Source organism: Psammomys obesus, unplaced genomic scaffold, assembly GCF_907164565.1.
Source record: "Psammomys obesus unplaced genomic scaffold, mPsaObe1.curated_primary_1811, whole genome shotgun sequence".
Classification (NCBI taxonomy): Eukaryota; Metazoa; Chordata; class Mammalia; order Rodentia; family Muridae; genus Psammomys; species Psammomys obesus.
In genome coordinates this window covers 1,638,866-1,659,395 of record NW_026594418.1, presented here as the reverse complement: position 1 = coordinate 1,659,395, position 20,530 = coordinate 1,638,866, and the positions used below count along the sequence as shown (strand labels likewise).

Sequence of the window (20,530 nt, the reverse complement as noted above, 5' to 3'; positions counted from 1 at the left end):
TGTGTCACTAAGAGTTAGCTCGGAGGTTTCAAAGGCCCATGCCAGGCCCAGTGTCTTTCTCACTACCTACTGCCTTTGGATCAAGATGTAAAGCTCAGATACTGACACACCAATGTCCCTGTCTATTTCCTGCCATGAACATGAGCTAATCTTCTAAAACTGTAATCAAGACCACAATTAAATACTTTCTTTCGTAAGAATCGCCTTGATCACAGTGTTTCATCACAGAAATAGAACAATTACTAAGATAGTAATGTACTCACACATCAGAACTTTCACTCCAATTACATGTAACTTAGCATCTACTTCTGATCATCTATTCCTCCCCCTCCTCACTTCACATAAAAGTACTGAGTATCTCATGGAATTTACTGAGTACTGTACTGGAAGTGAAAGAACAGACTGGTAATATGGGTAAATGTCTGTCCCACAATAAAGCTGGGCTCCCACTAAGTTAGAGAATATGTGTACTTCTTCCAGGTCGCTGGCTTTCTGACATATTTGGACATTTAACCACCTTTTAAAATTTTGTGTACACACACACACACACACACACACACACACACACACACAGCATATGACATAACACACATGTAGAGGTTACAAAACAACGTTCAGGAGCCAGTTCTTGCTTTCCATTTTACTAAGGCAAAGACTCCGTTGTTTCTGTGCTGTGTCCTCTGGCTTGATGGCCATGAGTTCACAAGTGGTTCTCCAGTCTCACCTCCCACCTCACTGTAGGAGTGCTGGGATTTTCTGTCACTGCAGCCAGATTTGTTTGGGTTCTGGGACTCAGTCCCATACTGGCCAGCTTTGCAGCTAGTACTTTTACCTACTCAAACAACTCCCTGGTCCCACTCACCCATTTTTAGGATTGTCACACAAATGTACCATTATGGTTTCTGAGGTTTTAGTTTTAAGAATCCTATATGTCAAGCCTGACTGAGAACAATCCCAGTAACCCACAATGTGAAAAAGAACAGATACACACACATACACAAAATAATAAATAAAAACAATTAAAATATATATTTAAAAATAACAGGAAAAGGATTAGTAAGACTGTGGAGAAAAAAAGAAAGCCCTGCAAGCAGTTGGTAGGAATGCAAATTGTACAACCACTGTAGAAAAGAGAGTGAACATTCTCAAAAAAGTTAAAAAAAAAGATAAAAGCAACTCTATATATATCCAAAGACAATGAAATCACCTCACAGAAATATTCACATTTTGTTTACACTGCAGTCTTACTCAGAACAGCCAAGAGACAGTAACAACCTATGAGTCCATTGGTAAATAAATGGATATTGAAACTATATACAGTAATATATTAGATTCATGCCTATTACACACATCATGTACAGATACACACATAAATGTATGCATGCATATACACACATATATATGAATGTGTTCAAATGAAAGAAAGGAGATCCCACCATTTATAACAACATGGATAAGCCTGGAGCCATTATGCCAAGTGAAATAAGCCAGACATAAAAAACAAAAACAAAACAAAAAAGCAAGGCACAATACTATGCACTCCTTTAATCCTAGCACTCAAAAGACAGAGGCAGGCTATGAGTTCTATAGTGAAATCTCTGAGTTCAAGGCCAGCCTGGGCTATATATAGTAAGTTTCAGGATAGACAGAGCTACGCAGTAAGGACCTGCCAGAGGACACAGCACAGCAAGTGAAACAATGAAGTCTTTGCCTTAGAAAAAAGAAAAAAACAAACAAACAAACAAGAAAATCAAGAAACACTATTATTTCAATTGCATACGCAATGTTAAAAGCTTCAAATATGAGGCTAGAGTGGCTCAGCAGGTAACCACACTTACTGCTCTTGAAGAGGCCTTAGGGTCAGTTCAGAGCACCTACATGGTGACTCAGAACTGTCTAGGGCTCTGCAGTTCCAGGGATTATAACACCCTCTTTTGGCCTCTTCAGGTTCTACACACACTCACTAAATAAAAAATCTTAAAAAGTAAATTCATATAAAAAGAAAACATATCATGTTTTCCATTTCTGTGGGGATCTATTTGTATTTTGGAAGAAAACATATATACACGCATACATGTATGTATACATTCATGTGTGTATCTGTATATGATTTGTGTATACAAGTATGTATATATGTATGTATGTATAAATACTGAAACAGAATAAAAGTGTTACCAGGGCAAAGTGCACAAGTTGTAGTAACAGATGATGACTAAGTCTAGAGATCTAATGCATGACATAAGAACTGTAGTTAAAACAATATACACAGGAAGTTTACCCAACTAGATTTTAGATGTTGTTACAAAACAAAACAAAGCAATCAACCATGAATGGTGATGGATAGGCTTATCTGCTTGCCTAATAGTCATTTTATAAAGGATCAAAACATTGTGTACTACACCTATATACAAGTAAAATGATACCTGAACAGCACCAAAGGCCTTTTTTTTGGCTTTGGAGACAGGGTTTCTCTGTGTAGTACTGGCTGTTCTGGACTCACTTTGCAGATCATGCTGGCATCATTGAACTCACGGAGATTCACCTGCCTCTGCCTCCTAAAGTGCTGGGATTAAAGGCATGCATCACCACCACACAGCAATGGCCTTTTCTATATATACTTATACGGTCATGTAATTTTTCTCTTTCAATTTAGTGATTTAAATTATGCTAACATATTTTCTAATTAAGTTTCCTTACAAAATTCCTGAAGTAAATCCTGCATGATCAGCAGTGTAATTACCCACTTGGTAAACTGCTGAATTCTCCATGGTAAAATTTCTATTTACATCCACAAACCTATATTCACAAGTGAAGTGGCCTAAAATCTCCCATATACTTTTCTGGCACTACTTTTAAGATTCTGGATATTAAGAGTATGCAGAAATCATAAGGTAAAGGAAAAACCTTTTCATCTGTTTCTAGGTTGGTGTATGGACAGTAATAGTTTGCATTTACTAAACATGTTCACTTATCGATGGAACAGTTCAGGTGTGACTGTATCCAACCTGTTTTGCTGCTCCTTCAACAGAACTTCATTCGACTTTTCATGTTTTCCACTTCTGTGAGATCTACTTGTAATTTTTCAAGGAAGTTGACTTTCACTTAATTCCTTCAACTTGAAAAGATCTTCTTTATAGTATGGCCTTTACAAAGACCAGGTTCATGATCGCCTAAAGTTCTGTGTGTTTTCTATCTCTTAAGTTTTGAGCTTTTACCTTTGCTGTTTCATTTTCTCAATATTTTCTTTGTTACTGTTTAATTTCTTTGCAATGTGAAGGAAGTTCCTAAGCTAACTTTAAGCTATTTTCTCTCATGCCCAAATGTTCCCTTTAAACTGGGTTTTGAGGAACTAGGAGGAAGAGAAGTCACTGTCATCCAGTTTGCCTCTTGCTAGTTAAGTAAAAAAAAGATGTACAACAGGAAGACTCTGGGTCAAAAGAAACCTGACTCTTCCTCTGCTCTGTTTAGTATGACAGCAAGAGCTGCTTCACTCAAACCCTTAACCTAATACACCCCGTGGAAGAAACCAGAAGTTCAGGCAAAAGTTCATCTAATCAATTCTAGTCCCCCAATTACTTAGAAACACAGATGTATGGGTACAAGGATTAGTCTCTAGTGTCTTCCAGGGTACTCAATTTGCTTATTATCAGGATACAGCCAGATCAAACGAACACCCATGCTAAAAACCTCATTGTAATTTTATACCCTCTTTTTATCTCTACAAAAGATTATATTCTGAGTTTCTGTTGGGTAAGACATCAACAAATGATTCTCCAAGACATAAAAGGAGCTTTTCTCTTTATTCCTTCCTATAGGGTACTACGGCAAAATTTTAATTCAAAATATGTAGCTTTTTTTTTCCCCAGTAGATCCATGGTAGGTCCCCTAAAGCTGTGGATTACATTTTTTGAGTTTTTTGTTTGTTTGTTTGTTTGTTTGTTTTGTTTTTGTTCTGTAGTGGTCTGTATTTATCTGCCTGGATTGGCTGCTCAGGACCAACTATTCAGCCTGGACAGAGGACAAGCACTCACAAAGTGAGTAACAGCACATCATAGGGCATGTGAAGTTTAAGCACCAAATATGCTAAGCTGACTCTTCTACTGAAGCCAGGAAGAAGACAAAAAATGTTTACATGAATCTACCCACTAGTTCACTTCCCTGAAACAAACAGAGCTGAATTGACCCTCTGAGCACAAAGTATACAAAAGGATACTATCAGCAAAGGCCTCTTAGGCTGCCTTTGCAAGCTTTGAGAAAAGGAAAATATGTCTTGATTCTGTGCCTCAGACTTTTTTCAAAAACAAGGTGAAATGAAATGCCCTCCCTGCTTTCTCTCTGAAAACCCATCTCCTTTCTTATCTCTGCAGGTTTGCTTATTTAGGTTGTTCTGCTCCTGGAGCAGGAGAAAAGAAAAGCGAGCCAGGAGCTAATGCCAGTGTCCCTACATTCCCTCTCTTTCCTGGCACCTTTGCTTCACACTTCAAGATGTTTCCCTCGTTCACAACTGGGATTCTTAATATTTTTTAACATTTTTTTTTACATGCACTTATTTTTGTATTGTGTGTGTGGAGTTGTGGTGAGTGCCTGTGGGAAGGCCAAAGGACAATTTTGGAGAGTCATTTTTCTCTTTCCAACGTGAGACCCAGAAATTGAACTCAGGTCATCAGACTTGAAGACCAAATGTCTTACCCAATGAATGATCTCACTGGCCCTACATCATTCTTATTAAAACTAGCCTCTTCAGCTCATTTAATCTCAGTCTTATGAAGGGTTATCCTCACTTTACAAATAAACACAAGTACTATTCGGAGGATTAAGTATTTCAAAGCCCCCAAGTTGAATACAGTTACATCAAAGTCTACAGCTACTTAAGAGACACTGCCACTGACTTTCATAAGCATTTCTATAATCCAAGGCACACAAATTTACCTGGGCCTCATTTTTCCACATGTAAAATGTAACGTGTATGCTCTAAGGTTGTTATACAAAGCCAATGGATAAATGATGACACATGAACAAGATTAAAACAGTGTGCAACACAATGCTCAACGTTAGTTATCATCATTTTCGGTTTACTGTAGCTTGGAAATTTAACTAAGGTGGGGATGCTGGGCATTTGCCTAGCATGCACAAAGGCTTTCACTGATAAACTGACCTAATTAAATACACTGAGCTGTCTGTGGTGGCACAGGACTAAGGAGAACCCACCTGAAAGTAAATCATGAATAATAAAGGGGCTAGAGTGATAGATGGCTCAGTGGTAAAAAGTGCACGCTACTGCTCCAGAGCACCCAGATTTGGATCACAGCACCCACAGCAGGCAGCCTCTAACTCCAGCTCCAGGCCATTCGACACCCTCTTCTGGCCTCTACAGACATCTATACACATACAGAATACACACAAGTAACAGATACATATACACAAGCACAAACACATATACAAATAAAAATAAATTTAGAAAAAACAAAATCACTAAAGAAATAAACAATAAAAATAAAAGCTAGTATTCACTAGTAATATTAAAGAACTCAGTAATTTGGCCCTTGTCAGCACCACCGCTGGCCCCAATGATGATGTGTGGAGATACAGGTGAAGTGTCCCTTATCTACACACTTAGAACAGTACAATTCCAGGTTTCAGAGACAGTTGTATATCACTTGCCTGCTGAAGTTCCCTAAACTAAAAATCTCAAACCAAAAAATTAAAACTTTTTGAATATCAACACAAAGATTAAGACATTCTAGAGCCTGGATTTGAGATTTCTGAGTTAGAGGTGCTGAGCCTCTGTTTGCAATTGCCTGGTCTACCTGACAGGACATGACAAAAGTCCATGTTACCTGTTTGATCACACAGTGGGTTCTTTATGACATTGGTTTTGTATCTACGTAAAACTTTTTCATTATAATAATTTAAAAAGTTAGATACTAAATTTTGTTGTTGTGGTTCTAGGGGCTGAACCACAGTTCTAGTTCATACAAAGCAAATACTCAACCACTGAGCTAAAATTCATAGCTAGCCTTTGTTCTAAGATTTTTTTTTTTTTTTGTTTTTGTATGTGTATGGGTGTTTTCCCAGCATGCACGTCTGTGTATCACGTGTATGACTAGTACCCACAGAGGCTACAGGAGGATGCTGGACTCCCTGGGGGTGGGGTACAAACCCAGGTCTTCTAGAAAAGCAGCCAGGACTTGTAATTACTGGGCCATCTCTCTAACCCCTTCCTGTAATTTTAAAGAAAACTTAAGTTTCTATTCTAAGTGGGCAACCATTAAATGGCTTCCATACTAAAAAAAAAAAAAAAAAAGGGTAGCACTAGTGTTCAGGTATGAGACAACAAAGAATTAAACCTTAACAATATCTTAAAAATTGATAAAGGGAAAATAAAAGTAATCAAGCAAAAACCTAATTCAAGTTTCTAAAAGTAACATCAAGAAACAAAACAATTAAAGAAATTGAGGGCTAGAGATATATCTTGGTGGTACAGAGATTTCTAGCATGTGTGAGGCTCTGGGTTCAGTTCCTATAACTAAAATTAAAAAGAAAAGCAAAGAAGGGACAGAAGAGGAAGGGAAATAAAGGAGAAAGAAGAAGGAGTATGGAAGAAGAAACTTTAAAGTATTAAAAAAAACAGTATTTAGTAAATACTTAAACTAAATAAACTAAGCAATATGCACTTATATATTATATAAGATTAACACTAAGTATTTTTTAAAGAGCTACTAAAACTATTTACTTAAAATGTGAACATTCTCTATGTTGTCAAATGACTTAAAGCAAGTTGTACAGCTTGAATAAGACTGTTTCTCTCAAGGCGGCCAAGCAACATAGCAAGACATTTTCTAAATATTTACTTATTTATTTCTTATGTATACAGTGTTCTGCCTGCATGTATGACTGCTAGCCAGAACAGGGCACCAGATCTCATTATAGATGAGATTACAGGTGGCTATCGGCCACCATGTGGTTACTTGGAATTGAACTCATGACCTCTGGAAGAACAGCCAGTGCTCCTAACCTCTGAGCCATCTCTCTAGCTCACAAGACATTTTCAAGGCTTTAGAAAACAGATAATTTAATGATCTCTCTACACTCTCTAAAAACCTTTTCTTAGGCTTATTTTATGTTTATGAGTGCTTTGCCTATATTTTATGTTTATGAGTGCATCACATGTGTGCCCAAGAAGGTAAAAAGTCGGCACTGGGTCCCATTTAACTACAGTTTTGGGTGGCTATGAGCAATCATTGGATGCCAGGAACCAAAATGGGTCCTCTAGAAGAGCAACTATTGCTTTTAACTGCTGAGCCAATTCTCCAGCCCCTCTTTATACTTTTAATGTGAAACTGTCCCTTCAAGTGATACTTACCCAATAATATTCTATTAACTATGAAAAAAAATCTAGGCTTCAGCTTAAACTTGTGGTACTTATGCTATTGCCCACTGGCAATGGTTCTCAAACTTTCAAGTTCTTTTTTTATCATCAAAGTATTCCAATTATTTATTTATATATTTCCAGTAGTATATGTATAAATGTACATGTAAAAATAAATAGGTCAAATGAATATATATTAAACATTCACGCACACATACATAGACGCTCATACAAAACCTCAGAAAAACAATCATAATCTTCAAAGAGAGGCTGGAGAGATGGCTTAGCAGTTAAGAGTGTTTCCTATTCTTACAAAAGATCCAAGTTTGGCTCCCAGCATCCACTTCAGGCAGCTCACAACTGCTTGTAACTCCAGCTCCAGGGAATCTGATGTCCTCCTCTGGTCTCCCCCTACCCACACATGACAATATACTCACTCTCTCTCTCTCTCTCACACACACACACACACACACACACACACACACACACACATACACTGACACTATTTTTTTTTTTCAAAACAGGGATCTTCAAAGGAAAAAACAAAGAAATTCTGAAATGAAAATGAAAGTGTTTGTGCTTTAACTTACTGACTGATTAAATCAGGTGCCACCTTACAGCCATCATCTGCCTCCTCTTCCATATCAGAGTCCAAACCATTGTCACCTTATAAAAAAAAATGAACTACTGAAAACATGTTTATAAAATTATTTTATCATTACATAAAAAGTGTCATCTTTAAAAGAAATACAGATTTTAAGAAACTAACAAAATGTTTTCTCTTGCTTGCCTGATTCTGTGTATGTGTGTGTATGTGTGAATCTGGGTGTGGGTAAGTACACGTGTGCAGGTGTCCACAGAGGACAGAAGTGGCATTACAGATGGCTGTAAGCCACCCAATGTCAGTGCTGGAAACAATACTCGGAAACTCTACAAGAGCAGTACATGCTCTTAACCCCTAAGCCATCTCTCCAGCCTCCAGTGTTATATTTAAAATAGTTTTTTTCATTGTCTTCCCTTTACCTTGTACATACATACAAGAATGTGTATGTAGGAATCAGAGACTTTATCCTTATGTGTATATCTATTTCCAGAATTACAAATTCCACTAAATCATTTATTTTATTTTTGTTTGTGTGTGTGTACATATGTGTGCACATATGTGTGCACGATGGGGAGGGGGATGCCTACAGAGGCTAGAAGATGATATCAGATCCCCAGGAGCTGCAGTTATGCTAGTGCTGGAAACCAAACTTCAGTCTTAACCACTGATCAATCTCTCCAACACTACTACGTCACATTTAAAAAAAAAAAAAAAGCATCTGGAAATTAAACATATCTGCTTTTTATTCTTCTGTCATGCAAATGGGAAAATCCTCTCAGTGTTTCAAATCAAACCAAAAAATAATTAAAAATTCAATATTCCAAAAGATATCAGTATCAAAGAATCCTATTTTGGAAGCAATAAATGCTGGAAAATTGCAAACAATTCTAATATTGTCTATGTCTTGTTGGAACAGGAGAAATATGCAATAACTCATTAGAAGTTATAAAGAAATAAAGCAGAATGCCTTAATTATTTTAAAGAAAATGTAACTCCTTGGTGACTTTTTACAGTACTTGATAGTGTCCATAAATTTTCATTTTATTATACTATATAAACATGGACTTATCTATATATTAGTTAAGAAAACTATATATACCAAATTTGGGTTTTTTCGGGAAATTCTACTCTAAGATGTAAGTTATATTTATCAGCACAAACAGAAGTAAAGATATTCTTCAGTGATTCCTCATTAACAAAATTAAAGTCACATTCAAGCAAGAGAAAGAGAACCTTAGTATTTATGCAGAGAACCACTCAATAAGTGTGCAGAATGTAGAAATATTCATTCTTACCCTCAAGAATCTTCAAGATTTTTTTTTCAGACAGGAGCTCTAATTGTTCCTGGCATAGTTTTTTAATTTCTTCTACTGAACAGTTCTAAAGAAAATGACATTTAAAAAAAAATTGCATTTATGTACTATAGCTCCAATGTAAACTGGAAAACTGCAATTATAAGAAAAATTCCAATTAGCAAAATCTTATAATCAAACAAATAGAAGCCTCAAGAATATTCACATACATTTTTTATGGGATGAAATCTGAAAGCTGTCAGTTGACATGAACATTTCAGAGATTTTAAGAAATAACATCATATTTATTAGAAGGGAAAACTGAGTTACAAGTCAGTCTTCCAGACACCCTTATCATAGTTTATTTACCTTACGTAATTCTTGTAAAGATTTAAATCTGCAGGGTATGACCATACGAGATCCTTGCCCTGGCTTTGCTTGGGCTTTCTATAACCATAAAAATCAGAATATCAAAAAATTCTCTAATGTTTTCAAAACTACATGCACAAAAACATAAACTTGATGAAACACAAGCTACTACAAACTATTGTTGTGGACTGTACACAGCACTATGTTAGTCTCTGTAGCTCCAGCTAGAACGACTACGGGGAAATAACTGAATTATTTCTATGGGGTCAATAAATGTCTTGCCTAAATACTTTTATTTTAAAAAAATGCTTCAATATATAATAAGGTCACTTAAGGCTGTCCAAATTCTCTTCCTTGCATTCTTTCGATAACTTGTTTCAGATTAGAACATCCAATCACACACTACATTCAGTGAAATGGCTGCTAGAAAAGGAGGGTGTGTCTACGTGTGTGCGGCCTGCTAAAGCAGCAAAGTACCTTCAGCACGTCAGGGAGCATCTTCTGCAGCTTCTTTTCTCCTATTATACAGAAGCACTGCTGGAGCATTTCTTTTTTGTCTGATATATAGAAACTAACTGGTTTTAATGAAACAGTCAGATCCAATCCACCTTCTTCAACATCACTGTGCTCTGCCAATAATTCTTTTTCCAGAGTTGGCACAAGATACTTGGTTTCCTACAAGTAAAGAAATAATGAATTACTAAATAACATTTAAAATACTAAAGAGTATATGCAGGACACATTCTTTTGTCATTGCATTATTCTTCATTAAGCACTTTTAAATTCCTTTTATTTGCACAATTATCTAGCTAAAGTCAGAAAAGAAAATTTAGTTGTTCAACACTTTAATGTTATTCTCCAAACTATAACTGGCTCAAAGAGTTGTAATAAAAGAAAATCATACCTCAGAAGACACAAATGAAAACATACTCCATGGATACTAGTAATGAAAATATACTCCATGGATACTAGTTCCTAAAATCTTAGACTTAAATTAGGAGATTCCTTCAGGAGTCACTCATTGAAAACTCTGTCATTCTTCTTAGACTCAAACAGCAGCAAATGTTACAAACATACTTAACGGTACAACATTAGAACTGTTCCCATTAGAGCTGGCTGTGTAGCTCTGTGCTACAGCATTTGCCACACAGGCTCAAGGCCCTGGGCTTAGATAGAAGGGAAGGGAGAAGAGAGGAAGGACAGAGGGAGGAAGAGAGTCTTACTTTAAAAACAAAATGGAATCTGTTGCCTGCTTTCCATCACTTCCCCCTACCTGGCTGCCTTGCCTGGCCTCAGTGGATGAGGATGAGCTCAGTCCTGATTCGACTTGATGTGCTCAGGTGTGTTGGGGGGAGGGGAGATAGAAAGAAAAGGGTAGGAGGGAGAGACCTGAAAGAGAGGAGGGGGCTACAATCGAGATGTAAAGTGAATATAGAATTTAAAAATAAAATTTAAAAAAACAAACAAAAAACAAAATGAGAATGCCCATTATCACTACTACTATCTGACATTGTACTAGGCTTTGATAATACAAAAATGAACAACAAAAAATGCTAAAAAAGACAAAATTCAGTATGAGATTATTACAGAAAATCACTAATAACAAACAGTGTGACTACATAGAAGAAAATCATACAAATAGTTGCATCCACAAATCCCAATTTAAAATTGTAATGTTAGAAAGTGTGAGGCTGGAGAGACAGCTCAGCAGGTAAGAGCCCTTGCTGTTCTACCAGAGGCTTGGAGCTCAGTTACCAGAACCTACCATGGCCTAAAACCACCTATATATAGCTCCAGCAGCTCTCACGCCCTCTTCTGTCCTCTCTGGACAGACTATGCACATGGCACACACTCCGGCAGGAAACACACACTTTTTTTTTTTTAATCTTAAAAAACTGTGAGAAAAAGAGTTGGCAAGGTGGCTCAGCTCAATCTTGGAACCAATGTGTTGTCCTGCCTCTAAAGGCTGAGGTACACATGTGCACACACGCACACACAAAATAAATAAACATGAAGGTTAAGTATTAAAAGAAAATACAGAGTAATTTTTATAAATTTTAAGATCTTCCAAAACACAAACCTGGAGGCAAAGAAACTACCAGCTCTGGCTACAAAAAAAAAAAAAAAAAAAAAAAAAAAACCAAAACACCCCTAAAAAAAGAAATTCTCAATCTGTAGGTTGAAAACCCGGGGGATGGGGGTGGGGCTTAATGACCCTGTCACAGGGTCGCTTAAGACCATGGGAAAACACAGATATTTACAATAGTTATGAAGTAGCAACAAAAGTAATTTCATGGTTGGAGGTCACCATGACATGAGGAACTATATTAAAGGGTTGCAGCCATTAGGAAAGTTGAGAAACACTGCTTTAAATAGAGTTTTATCAACATTTACTGTACAAGCTACATAAAAGTTTAAAACTAAAGCATTATAGAAATATGTGAGACGTCTCAGTGAAACACCGAATAAGAGAAAAACAGGCAAAGAATTTATACAATACAAAAGGAATCAAATGGAAAATAAAAATGTAGGAATGTTAAGTATCACTATTTATCAGGAAAATACACATTAAAACAATGTTAGCCAGGTGCAGTGGCACATGCCATTAAACTCAGAAGACACAGGTGGGTGAATTTTGGTGAGTTCAAAGCCAGCCTGTTCTGAAAGTTCCAGACAAGTGAGACCTTGGCTCAAAAACAAACAAACAAAAAAGCCTTAGATGTAATATTCACTTGGCCCATCAGTCCAACAGCTCTGTGAAAAAACTGAAAAGACAGCAGGAACGGTGTCTTTTCAGTCTACAGATGGGACACACCTGTAATGTCAGCATTCCAACAGCGGAGGCAGGAGGATGGATGCTAAGTTTGAGGCTAGCAAGCTCTACAGAGCTTACGTATAGCAAGTTCAAGGCTAACCGGGGTTACACAGTGGAGGTGGATGTTAGGATAACATACACTTGTAACGATTTGCAGAAACCGATATTCATACTATTTCCACTATAAACCAGTGAAGCATTTAGTTCTATTTCCCAACATATCTGCTTTGTTATAAAAGAAAGGGTTGGGTTCACATATCTAGGGTTTATTTGGTCCGTCCTGGCTATGAAGGCGAAGGGGCATGAGTGTGAAGCATTTGATAAATACAGCAAACGGCGCCAGGAAGCAGAGAATGAGGAATTCATCGCTTTTAAGAACGCATACACTTTTGACACTGTAATTTCACTTCTGTAACTCCACACGCCGATGTATACCACAAGATCCAAGAACACTGTGTTTTTTGGTATTATATGTAAAATCAAAGCTGAAAAACTAAATATTCATCAATTTAAAAACTGCAGTTACTGGGACACCTAACCATGGAAGGAAACCCATTCAAAGCGGGCAGGTTACCCAATTACAAACACAAAAGGAGGCAAGGACGGTACGCGTATCAAGTGGCCCTATGAGGGGCTTTCAACTTCTGCCTTTACTTACGTGTTCGATGAATTAAGAACACATCTGTTTTATAGTAAGCTACAAACTACCGTTTTAAATGGTATAACGACACGTGGATGATGCATCTGAAACATTTTTTTTTTTTTTTTTTTTTTTTTGGTTCAGGTGTTGAATTCAAGCGTAGGAACTATGAAATTCTTGCGATTTTGACTGTGGGTAAAACTCCTCAACTTGGCTCTCAAGTGTTTTTCTTTTTTTTTTTAAATATGTAATGTGCAAATATTCAGAATCCATTAAAAGGGAAAGGTATGGTGAGTGCTTACACCGGCACTTGTGACTAGTTCCCGACCCACCGATCCTCTCCGGAGATTAGGAAAACCACGAGTGGAAAAAAGCCGCGAAAGTTTAATGGGGAAGGAGCGCTGATCAGTAAATCCAGAGACTTAAAAAGTTCAAAACATGAGGATGGGTCCGACCGGACTCAGGACCCTACAGCCGGCCCAGGGGACCCGGACAATAACAATGAGCTCCTGCCCGCGCGGCTCCGCAGCCCGTCTCCTCCGAGGGAGCCGCAGCTCCGGGAGGCGGCGCGAGGCGAGGCACGCACCTGCTGCAGGGAGCCCGAGACGCTGGAGGACGAGTCGGTGCTCCTCCGCTTTCGGCGCTCGCTTCGTTCCGCGCCGCCCGCCACACTCGCCCCGCCGCCGGCGGCGCCCCCGCAGCAGCCGCCGCTCCCGCAGCTGCCCGCGCTCCCGCCCAGCGCTGGCACCAGCTCCGGGGCCGCCAGCGCAGCGGCTGCCTCCTGCCCGCTCCGCTTTCGCCGCTTCTCCCGGGAAGACTTCTTCCCCGTCATGGTCCTCGCGCTGCAACCATCGGCGACAGCCGGCCGTCTCTGCAGCAACAGAGCCCCGCTTCCGTAGCGGCCGGCGCTGCTGTCGCGTGCTTGACGTCACTTCCGGTCCCGGCGCGTTTTGGGTTGTGTGTTTCTGGAGGAGGGACCCGCCGTGCCTCCTGCTGAGGTTGTCTTGGGTCTTGACTGAGTGTGTGGTCCAGTCGGCCTTAGTTTATGTTTTCCAACCTCTCAGGGGCAGCCTCCTAAAAGCCCTTTGCCTAACCAACAGTCTGCTTAGTGTTTCTCAGCTTGCAGATAGGTCGAAAAGTAAAATTACAGTTCCTGAGTCTCCGTTTTTCTTTGCCTCCACATGTGATACCAACAACGATAAAACAATAAAAAGAACTTAGGGGGGGAAAAAAAAGCCTCACCTCACCACGACCTCACGTGGGCAGTTTTGTCTTTAAGTGCACTCTAAGCACTTGTACAGAAAATAGTAGTCTTATGCTTCCTTTGTTTTTCTCATTAACACTAATTTCGAGGCATAATTCCAGACTACTTTTAAAGGAATGGCGGGGAGGTAAGATTTTTAAAGAGAAAGGCACTTTTCTGTAGTATTTCATTGTTCACAGTGTTTAGCTGTGTGAGTTCAGAGTATTCGAGTCTAGAAGATGGCAACCTGTGGAGATGGGCTCTAGCTGCCTGTAGTAAAACTTCTTCATATGGCCTAGGAAGATGAAATCCTTTGTTCTTGTTTGTTTGTTTGTTTGTTTGTTTGTTTGTTTGTTTCTGAAGCCGTCCAGCACTGCTGTCTAGTCAGCCATGCAACTCTCGGACTTACGCTGTCATCCAGCCTCTGCCTCTGGAGTAGGTGGAAATATAAACACACAACACCATATAGCTTGTGAAGCCTGCATTTGGATAGTTTGTGAATTTGTTTGGTTGCGTTGTTGCTGTGTGGTGTAAAAACCACAGCTCTCATCTTAAAGGGAATAAGAGTTTATTCTGGAGCTGTTTTGAATGACTATGTCCTGAAGAACACAGAGTTTGATTATCCCAGATTCCATGTTCCAAAGTGGGAAGAGTTTTGTGAAATGTTTGTGTTTTTTCTTTAATATATAGTTTTACAAAACAAAGATAAAGCAAATTTAAAATACACTCGTGGGTACACTTGAGAAACCAATACCTGAGAGATGGGGAGGGGAGACTATTGCCCATGAGGCAATCTGATGACATTTTCAGCTCTTGGATTTGTAGAGGCTACTACTGTTCTGCTGAATTAACACCTTGGGGGGGGGGGGGGGAGGTATTATCGCAAGTTTAGTTCAAATTGTCACACCCAAAGGAAACTCCAATTCCCCAAACTCCAAAAGGCAGTCCAAATATCCAGAAATGAATTCAACCTGGACTAAAGCAGGATCTCAGATAGTTAGATAAAAGCCACCTTCCTCCGGAACTTGTGAGGCTGGTTACCTCTTAGCAAAAGGAGTCATTTCCCTTACCTCTGGCAGAAGGGACATATGGCTACCCGTGGTAGCTCATTCTGGCTCCCAGGCTCCTTCAGTATCACAAGTGCCTGCTACACTTTTCAAAGTCAAAGATAGCATCCTAGCCCTTCTCACCTCTGCCGTGCTCTAAACTCCTTCTTGCTCCTGTGTTTTCCTCTACCCAGCTACTCAGGCTCCTTTTAACCCTGACATTCTATGTTTTCTCTATGTGCTGCTCCTGCTTCTATTCTCTCTCCCTCGCTATTCTGCCCTCTCTCACAGACAGCCCTGGCCATGTTCAGTTTACTTTTTTTCCCATGTGGACTCTTACAGTTGTTTCTGAGTGTTCTATCCTTAGAATAAAATCTTCCCCCTTAACCATACCATGGAGCAGTCATGTCAGTTTATACACAGATACAGAGTGGGGCAAGGAATGACTAGCTGTTCCTGAGGGCTAAAACCAGCCCAAGACAGCTGTGCGTGGTGGTGGTGCATAGGAGGCAGAGACTGTCGATCTTTGTGTGTTCTAGACAAGCCTGGTCTACAAAGTGAGTCCAGGACAGCCAGGACTACACAGAGAAACTCTCTCTTGAAAAACCAAAAGAGAGAAAGAAAAAAAAAAAACTATTCCAAGATAAAGTAATTAGCTTCTGAACCTAAATCATTCCAATCTCTCCACAGTACTGAAATTCCAATTTGTCCATCAGTCTCTGCCAACAAAGACTCCTTCCAGATTTGTTTGTTTGTTTTAGGTTTGTTGTTCATAGCCAGACACAGCTTCTTTTCAGGAACTTTTGTTCACAGTTGTTGGTTTGACAGGGTCACTCATAGTCCAGGCTGGCCTTCAACACTGTATAGCTAAGGATGGCCTTAAACTATTACTTTGGTGTTTGCTTTGTTTTGTTTTACAGTTGATGTATTTATTTTGTGTATATGAATGTTTGTTTCGCCTGCATGTATAAATAGGTGCACCTCACCAGTACCTGGTGAACTCACAGATCAGAAGAGGACATTGGGTCCCTGGAAATGAAGTTCCTGATGGTTGTAAGCCACCATATGGGTGCTGAGAGTGGAACCCAGGAACTCAGGAAAAGCAACAATTGCTGTAAACTGCTGAGCCATCTCTGCAACCCTGGCCTTGAACGCTTGACCTTCCTGCTTCCCCTTCCCTGGTATTGGGATTATGTAATTCTGGATATAAGTCGGGGTCAAACCCAGGAAGTTGCGCACACTGAACAAGCACTATTAAGGGAGCCACGTCCTTGACCCAGTATTGCCTTCTCGTTAAAAAACACACATTTTGAGTGCTGGAGAGATGGCTCAGTGGTTAAGAGCGCTGTCTGCTCTTCCAGAGTACCTGGGTTCACTTCCCAGCACCCACATGGCAGCTCACAACTGTCTGTAACCCCAATTCCAAGGGATCTGACACCTTCACACTAATGCACGTAAAATAAAATGTAAATAAATTATTTTTAAAAAGAAGAAAACTTTTGTTACAACAAAACAATTGTATCAATTACATTTCTAGACAAGGATAACATGGTGGAGAGGTAGAGAAATAGCTTGGTGGTTAATAACTAACACTATTGCTCAAATATCAACACCCACTTCCGGCCTCTGTAGGCACCCACACAGGAGTGGAAGTACACATACTCCCACACAAACAAACACATTCAAGGTCATAAATTTTTTTTAAAAATCTACTTTTAAACCATTCTAATTAAAAAATATGATAAGAAAATGGCCTTTTACGGCATCACTCTGAAGAAACCTGTCATGCTAATATTCTAGGTAACTACGGTTGTTGTTATTAGTAGGAGTAATAGTAATTTTTTGAAATAGGTTTCCTCTTGGGTATCTTTGGCTGTCCTGGACTCACTTTGTAGACCAGGCTGTCCTTGAACTCACAAAGATCCGCCTGCCTCTGCTTCCCTTAGTGCTGGGATTACAGGCATGTGCTACCCTGAGCTAAAGGATTCTGACCTCACTTTTTTGTGATGTTTTCCACCCTCTCTTAGTTCCCCATTTTGATCAAAATCTTTTTCTAGGATGTATGGATAATCAACTGATAGTTCTCAAGAGTTAAGAACTGAAGGTCCCATGTTGCTAGAAAGGCTCATTCCTAAATAGCTGTCCTACAAAGCTATAGTTATGACTCTTGAAGTAAATTTTAGATAGCAACACAGGGTCTCCTGAGTGAGGGCTTTAGTCATGTAATACAAAAAAAAAAATCCCTGAATTATGTCTAAATGTTGTACATACATAATTCTGGTAGGTTTATGTGTGGTTCCAAGACATCAAGAGAGAAAATAATGATTTGTGAAGGGCAACAAGCATACAAATTAGTAAATGCTGAGCTCTAGATCTGAAATCAGATCCTGTTCCTAGAGTAACCAGCTACCAGTGTCAGAAGGCTTAGATGCAAGCCATCTGGAAAGTTGGTGTGGCCTTTGTCAATTCGGTAAGCTCAAATATCTTAGTAGATTCACACGACCTGAGAAGCATTTAACCACACAAAATGAAAAATAGGAGTTGGGGTTGAAGAGATGACTCAAAGATTAAGAGCACTGGGTGTTCTTCCAAAGGTCCTGAATTTAACTCCCAGGTTCCACGGGGTGCCTCACAATCATCTATAATGAGATCTGCTGTGCAGGTGCACATGCAGGCAGAACACTGTATACATAAGAAATGAAAGAAAGAAAGAAAGAAAGAAAGAAAGAAAGAAAGAAAGAAAGAAAGGAGGGAGGGAGGGAGGGAAAGAAAAATAAGATGTGACTATAGCACAATCCATTTAGGGGCAAGAGTTCACACCCCAAAACACAAAGCCAACAGTTTGTTCCAGAGGTATGTACCTGTAATCCTATCCCTGAGGTGCTGGGCTTCTAGTTTGACTTAATCAGTAAGTTCCGGGTTCAGTGGCATTCTATTTCTAAAACAAAAACTAAAGCAAAAGCTTCACTGGATGAAGAGTCACAGGATTTCCTTGGACCCAAACAGTGCAGTCAAAAGAAGTGATTCTCCTATTTCTAGTCATGTGTTCCATTTCCAGCAGGGCCATTCTTATCCATGATTCCAAGATTTTGCCAGTACTTTCCCAATGACTGGATATCTGCTAGTGAATCAAATTCCTGGGAGTGTCCAGAATGTTATCCTGTCAATGCAAAACATACCTCTTACCTAAAAGGGGGAAAGAGTTGCTGGTTATAAGACAGATTTGCATGACTGTTACACAGGAACAAGATCCCAGGTTGCTCCAAACATGTTCTAACATGAGAGCAGTTAAATGGACACTTACTGTCACAGAACAAAAGAAATTCATTTTTCAAGTGTTTAGGTGGAAACTACCAGGATACAGTGAGGCAAAGAAACCCCTCTTACAGGTTTTAGGTAATAAGATAATGCATTCCAACCTGACATTTGAAAGGTTGTTAGGTCAGACACAGAGGTGGACAATGAAATAGCTATTAAAGGAACTAATGATAACCCAAGATAATTTGGCACTGGACCTGTGCTAGTCCAACTCTCCATAATCATAGAGTTCTAGTCAGCCATGTAGAATTTCAATTGTTTCATTTTTCTGGAAATTTCTTGTTTCTCATATTCAGAGGGATCTTCATCTGTATTCTTCTAGTATACTTATAAGTGTCTTCTTTAGAGATTGATTATGAAGAAAACTTTGGCTAGTAAGCTAAGAAATAGTGAAAGATTTAATTAGGCATTTTACATGGAACTGTCCACAACTGCAATGAACCCAGGCATTCATAAGCTGAAAGTGAGGTTTTTCTTAGCCTCGGAGCCTCAAAGGCCACATCATTTCCCAGTCTGTTGCTAAGGTTTTTGGTTTTGCTTTGAGGGTTAGTTTGTTGGTGTTTTGTTTTGTTTTAAGACAGGATCTCACGTAATCCAGGCTGACCTTTATAGATGGCTGAGAGTAACCTTGATTTCATGATCTTCCAGCTTCCACCTCCCGTACTGCCAATGTACAAAGAGTTATGACTGTGGAAAGCAACAGCAACAAGCACGTGGTACCATGTTTCAGATAGCCCAAGAAACACTGTCTGTTGAGCGGATAGGCAAAAATGTAGCCTGGGTTACCTAGTTAAAGCTAGGCCATTATAAACAAAAATACCAAAACAAAACAAAAAAGTGGGTTAGGATGTTTGGTATGTGTTACATAATGCACGTTCTTTATAAATATTTTATGTAGATATGAAAAAAAGGGGCATCTTCACTCTAACCACTAACATTTCTTAAAATGTCCCTAAGTCTACAAGGCGGTGCCTCTTGATTCTGAATACAGGATAGCAGTTATCCATAGCAGGTAAGATAGAAAAATGGGAATTTTAGATATGATACATTCAAAATAAAAACTTGGCAGGCGTCTCTTCATACGTTATGTAAAAGGGAAGGAACAGAGGGAACTGTTGTGGCTTGCAAACCATCGTCCCTGGTAGGAGAATGGTGACATCCAACATGTCTGAGTTTACCTGTAGATGCCTAGGATGGTGACATTTAGCTAACCATGAGTTTTTCTTCAACAATGGTTTGGGTTTTTTGTTTGTTTGTTTGTTTGTTTTGTTTTTTTTAGAAAGGCAAACTATGGATCTTTAAGAAAAAAGTAAAAGACGAGAAATAAAAGAATAAGACATTTTGTTTGCACAGGAGGGGGGAGTGGAATTCACAGGTAAAGTCCCTACTTAATAAGGCCTAAGTTTGAGCCAGCATTGCCAAAACTAAAAGTCTATTTTGCTCATAAGAAAGACAAGAAGATTTGCACACATGCTTGGCCCTATGTCACAGCAGAATGGCTCCAAGTGCATTCAGGGAAGGAAGGTCCAGGGCCCTGTGGGGAAGGATGCTCACTCATACTCACATGTGAGTCACTCTCCATGACTACAGCCATAGTGTTCGCAGTACATGGTACCTGAATGCCCAGGCTGGTCACGAAGCGAAGTTTCTGAGCTGCGGCAGAGACCACACTGTCCTTGGGATCTGCTTTCTCCCCAGCTTAGCTCTTCAAGGGCAGTTCCCTGTAGCTTTACACATGACCTGCCCCCATCCTGGACGTAGGACAACTTTACTCCCACATAAGTAAAACTGAATTGTGTTTCACAGTGTGACCTCCCCACAGTTCCCCAACAGA

The 20,530-nt window shown here is 39.3% G+C and overlaps 1 protein-coding gene across 2 annotated transcripts in view; it reads right to left on the bottom strand.

The window, feature by feature from the left end:
* Positions 1 to 13,987, bottom strand: part of Caap1 (caspase activity and apoptosis inhibitor 1) — a 54,943-nt gene extending 40,956 nt beyond the window's left edge. For both annotated transcript variants that reach the window (XM_055618942.1, XM_055618943.1), the window contains exons 1-4: positions 13,676 to 13,987; positions 10,112 to 10,309; positions 9,269 to 9,353; positions 7,960 to 8,035 (exon numbers count right to left, since the gene is read on the bottom strand). In XM_055618942.1, the coding sequence (XP_055474917.1) occupies positions 7,960 to 8,035; positions 9,269 to 9,353; positions 10,112 to 10,309; positions 13,676 to 13,921 (605 nt within the window). In that variant the 5' untranslated portion in view covers positions 13,922 to 13,987. The remainder of the gene's footprint in view (positions 1 to 7,959; positions 8,036 to 9,268; positions 9,354 to 10,111; positions 10,310 to 13,675) is intronic.
* Between the last annotated feature and the right edge of the window lie 6,543 nt (positions 13,988 to 20,530).